At 40.3% G+C, this 4163-nt stretch overlaps 1 protein-coding gene across 1 annotated transcript in view; it reads right to left on the minus strand.

The window, feature by feature from the left end:
* The window catches only part of LOC106879748 (cytochrome c oxidase assembly protein COX20, mitochondrial), a 12332-nt gene that overhangs the window by 1830 nt on the left and 6339 nt on the right, over positions 1–4163 (minus strand). The window contains exon 3 of the mRNA XM_014929426.2: positions 4042–4105. Within this exon, the coding sequence (XP_014784912.1) occupies positions 4042–4105 (64 nt within the window). The remainder of the gene's footprint in view (positions 1–4041; positions 4106–4163) is intronic.

Genomic DNA, 4163 nt, shown 5'->3' on the forward strand with positions numbered 1-4163 from the left:
ATATATATATATATATATATATATATATATGTATGTGTGTGTATGTATTTTCTTACACATATGTTTCAGATAAAACCCTTAACTCTGAAGAAAGACTCTGTCTGAAACATTGGATAATCTACTCCTCTCAGCAATTTCACTGTACTCTTCATTGCTGTTCTCAAATAATACAAGTCTTACAATGCAGACCACTACCACCAACATAATTCTCTTTGGACTCTGTTTTATCCAAAAAAATAACCAACATGCCATGACTGCTACAGTTTTGCACAATGAGTGTAAAGAAGTCTGAGTAATATAACCAAGGTTCAAGACTTACAGCTTGCTTTGAAGCCTTTATATAGCAGACACTATATCATAGGTCTACATGAACTGAAATGATTTAGGAGACTCAACCAAATCAACAACTACTGCATAGCAGAGGCTATTGTATTCCATGCTGGTTGGACAGTTTGACAAGGATCCAATGAGTCATGGACCAAATCATACTCCAGTGTTTGATTTGGCTTGGTTTCTGCAGTTGGATACCCTTCCTAATGCCAACCACTTTACAATGTGTACTGGGTACTTTTTTCATGCCACCAGCACTATTGAGGGCACAATGTAGCTTGAAAGGCAATAAACCCAGGGAAGGAAGATGTTGCTTCTGTATGCTAGATAGGGGTTAAGGTATGAGGGAAGGATCTGCAGTTGATGGTATGATGTGGGGGAATTGATTGATTAGGGTGCTCACACACCATCTATACACACAGTCATATGTATGCATATATGTACAATATACCCCTAAGCAGAGCTTTTAGAAGTCAGTTTCATTATGATGGGTGGGCTTTCATTAGAACCTTGCATCACCAGATATCCTGGTCCTTTGTCATTTCCTCTGTGAGGCTCAGGGTTCTAAGGTTACACTTCATTTCATCCTATGTCTTCCTAGGTCTTCTTTGTCCACAGCCTCCAGTCACATTCAGTGATCCACATTGTGTCCTCATCTATAACCATCACATGTCTGTACCAGTGCAGTCTTCTTTCTTGTACTCTATATCTAATTCTTCTTATGCCTAGTCTTTCTCTCGGTACATTTATAATATGACATTCATATATATCTGTGTGAGTGTGTGCGTATATATATATATATATATATATATATATATATATATATATATATATATATATATACTTGCTACAAAGGTAAAGGTGATGTCTTAGATAGAAATAATTATAGAGGTATCAAATTGTTGGATCAGGTGATGAAAGTTGTGGAGAGAGCCATAGCCCAACTAATCAGAGAGAGAGTTAGTCTAGATGAGATGCAGTTTTGCTTTGTGCCAAGTAGAAGCACCATAGATGTTATATTTCTGGTAAGGCAACTGCAGGAGAAATACCTAGCCAAAGATAAACCTCTGTACTTGGCTTTTGTTGACATGAAGAAAGCTTTTGACAGAATTCCCTGATCCCTTATCTGGTGGTCAATGTGGAAACTAGGGATAGATGAGTGGTTGGTGAGAGCTGTACAAGCCTTGTACAGGGACATTACTAGTAAGGTGAGAGTGGGCAACGAGTACAGCGAAGAATTCAGAGTACAAGTAGGGGTTCACCAAGGATTGGTGCTCAGCCGCCCTCTTGTTCATCACAGTCCTTCAGGCAATAACAGAGGAATTCAAGACAGACTGTCCCTGGCAGCTCCTCTATGCTGATGACTTGCTCTTATAGCTGAATCACTACCTGAGCTAGAGAAGAAGTTCCAGGTATGAAAACAAGGTCTAGAATCAAAGTTAGAGTTAACCTAGCAAAAACCAAAGTCATAGTAAGTAGGAAGGCAGACAAATCACAAATCCCCTCAGGTAGATGGCCCTGCTCAATCTGTAGAAAAGGTGTAGGTAGAAACTCCATAACATAAAATCAGTGTAAGCTTTGGACACACAAAAGGTGCAGCAGCAACATCAAAGGAAGGTTAATAGAAAAACTAACTTTTGTATGTGGAAGGTGCACAGGCATAATAAATGCTGAACATGTGCGTAAAATAGACACCATCAACTACCAGGGGATGAGCTAGAGGTAGTAGATAGCTTCCGGTATCTAGGCGATCAGGTTAGTAGTGGCAATAGTTGTTCCAAGCGAATAGCTGTGAGAATAAGATTAGGCTGGGCAAAGTTCAGAGAGCTCCTGCCCCTGCTGGCAACATAGGACCTCTCTCTCAGAGTGAAAGGCAGATTGTTTGATGCCTGTGTGTGAACAGCTATGCTGCATGGCAGTGAAACATGGGCTATAACAGTTGAGGACATGTGAGAAACGAAGCCAGTATGCTTCACTGGATGTGCAATGTCAGTATGCATGTTTGACAGAGTGTAAGCATCTTGAGAGAAAAGTTAGGCATAAGAGGAATTAAATGTGGTGCACAAGAGAGACAACTGCGCTGGTATGGTCATGTGATGCATATAGACGAGGACAGGTGTGTAAAGAAGTGCCAATCACTAACTGTGGAGGGAACCCATGGTAGATGTAGACCCAGGAAGACATAGAACAAGGTGGTGAACTTTGAACCTTACAGAGGCAATGACCAGTGACCGAGACCTTTGGCAATGTGCTCTGGTTAAGAGGACCCATCACGTCAAGTGTACCCTTGCTGGTGGCACATAAAAAAAAATCAACTTTTGGATGTTGGGCCTCATAGAGGCAATGTGACTGAGTACCTTTCGAGCATTGGATCTGATGGAAGCAAAGTGGCTGAGTTCTTTTCAAGTATTGGGCCTCACAGAGGCGAGGTGGTTGAGTTCCTTTGAAGCGTTGGGCCTCGTGGAGGCAAAGTGGCTGAGTTCCTTTCAAGTGTTGGCCTCATGAAGGAGAAGTGGTTGAGTTACTTTTGAGCGGGCCTCATGGAGGTGAGGTGGCTGAGTTCCTTTCGAGTGTTGGGCCTCATGGAGGCAAAGTGGCCAAGCTCCTTTTGAGTGCTGGAGGTAATGGCCAGGACTTTTGGCATTATGTTGTGCTTGAGAAGAAGACCCATCAAGCCGAGCAAAATCGCAATTGTGGCAGATATTGATGTCATGCAAATGGCACCCATGCCAGTGGTGCGTAAAAGCACCCATTACACTCTCAGAGTGGTTGGCATTAGGAAGGGCATCCAACTGTAGAAAACCATGCCAAATCAGACTGGATCCTAGTGCAGCCTTCCAGCATGCCAGCCTAGTCAAACTGTCCAACCCATGCCAGCATGGAAAACAGATGTTAAATGATGATGACGATGATGATGATGATTATATATATATATATATATAACTTTGATAGGTTTCGGCCAGTATAGGCCCAGGCTGTGCCAGGTTTCTTTACATTTTCTCTCTGCCAAATCTACTCACAAGGTTTTGATCAACCAAGGTTATAGCATAAGAAACTTGTCCAAGCTGCTGCACAGTGGGATTGAACCTGAAACCACATGGTTGGGAAGTGAACTTCTAAACCACACACCAATAGTGTTTATGATTAGAGATTCCAAAGTTCTACCTTGGCTCTCTCACACACACACACACACAAGATATTGCTATTGTTAGTCTTTGCTCAACCCTTATTGGGATGAATTCTACTTGAAGATGTTCTAGATGTGATAATCCCTTCTTATTTTCAGATGTAGACTACATTATCCAATGTGCCTTTCTGTTTCTAAGACAGTTATGTTTGATATAAGGAACACTTGGCTGCTACTTCTGGGAAGTTGGACAATATTTTTGGCATACCCTCTTTTGATTTGTAGTAATAACTATCAATACAGATGGTGAAGAAGTTAAAAGGATATTAATAGATCATTAGTCACCTTTTAAGAGAAGCTATAGAGGTAGTGAAGATGGTTGAATTCAGTATGGATTAAATGTTTTATAGTATTTATGTTCATCGTGTCTGGTTCTATGTTGTTTGTTATTTCTATGGGTTTGAAACAATAAGTACTAACAATATATAAAGGTGATTGACAACTTTACTATTCATGGAAGAATGAAATACTACATAAAGTTTGTAATTAGAGAATTTGGTGGCTGGTACTTAATTATCACTTACCATGATGCTGTAGCTAGGATAGCGTATGTTCCAACTCCAACATGGGTTGCCATCCGTACATTGCCTAAAAAATAACAAAAGTATATAATATATATATATATATATATATATATATATATATA

Source organism: Octopus bimaculoides, chromosome 11 (genome assembly GCF_001194135.2).
Source record: "Octopus bimaculoides isolate UCB-OBI-ISO-001 chromosome 11, ASM119413v2, whole genome shotgun sequence".
NCBI classification, from domain to species: domain Eukaryota; kingdom Metazoa; phylum Mollusca; class Cephalopoda; order Octopoda; family Octopodidae; genus Octopus; species Octopus bimaculoides.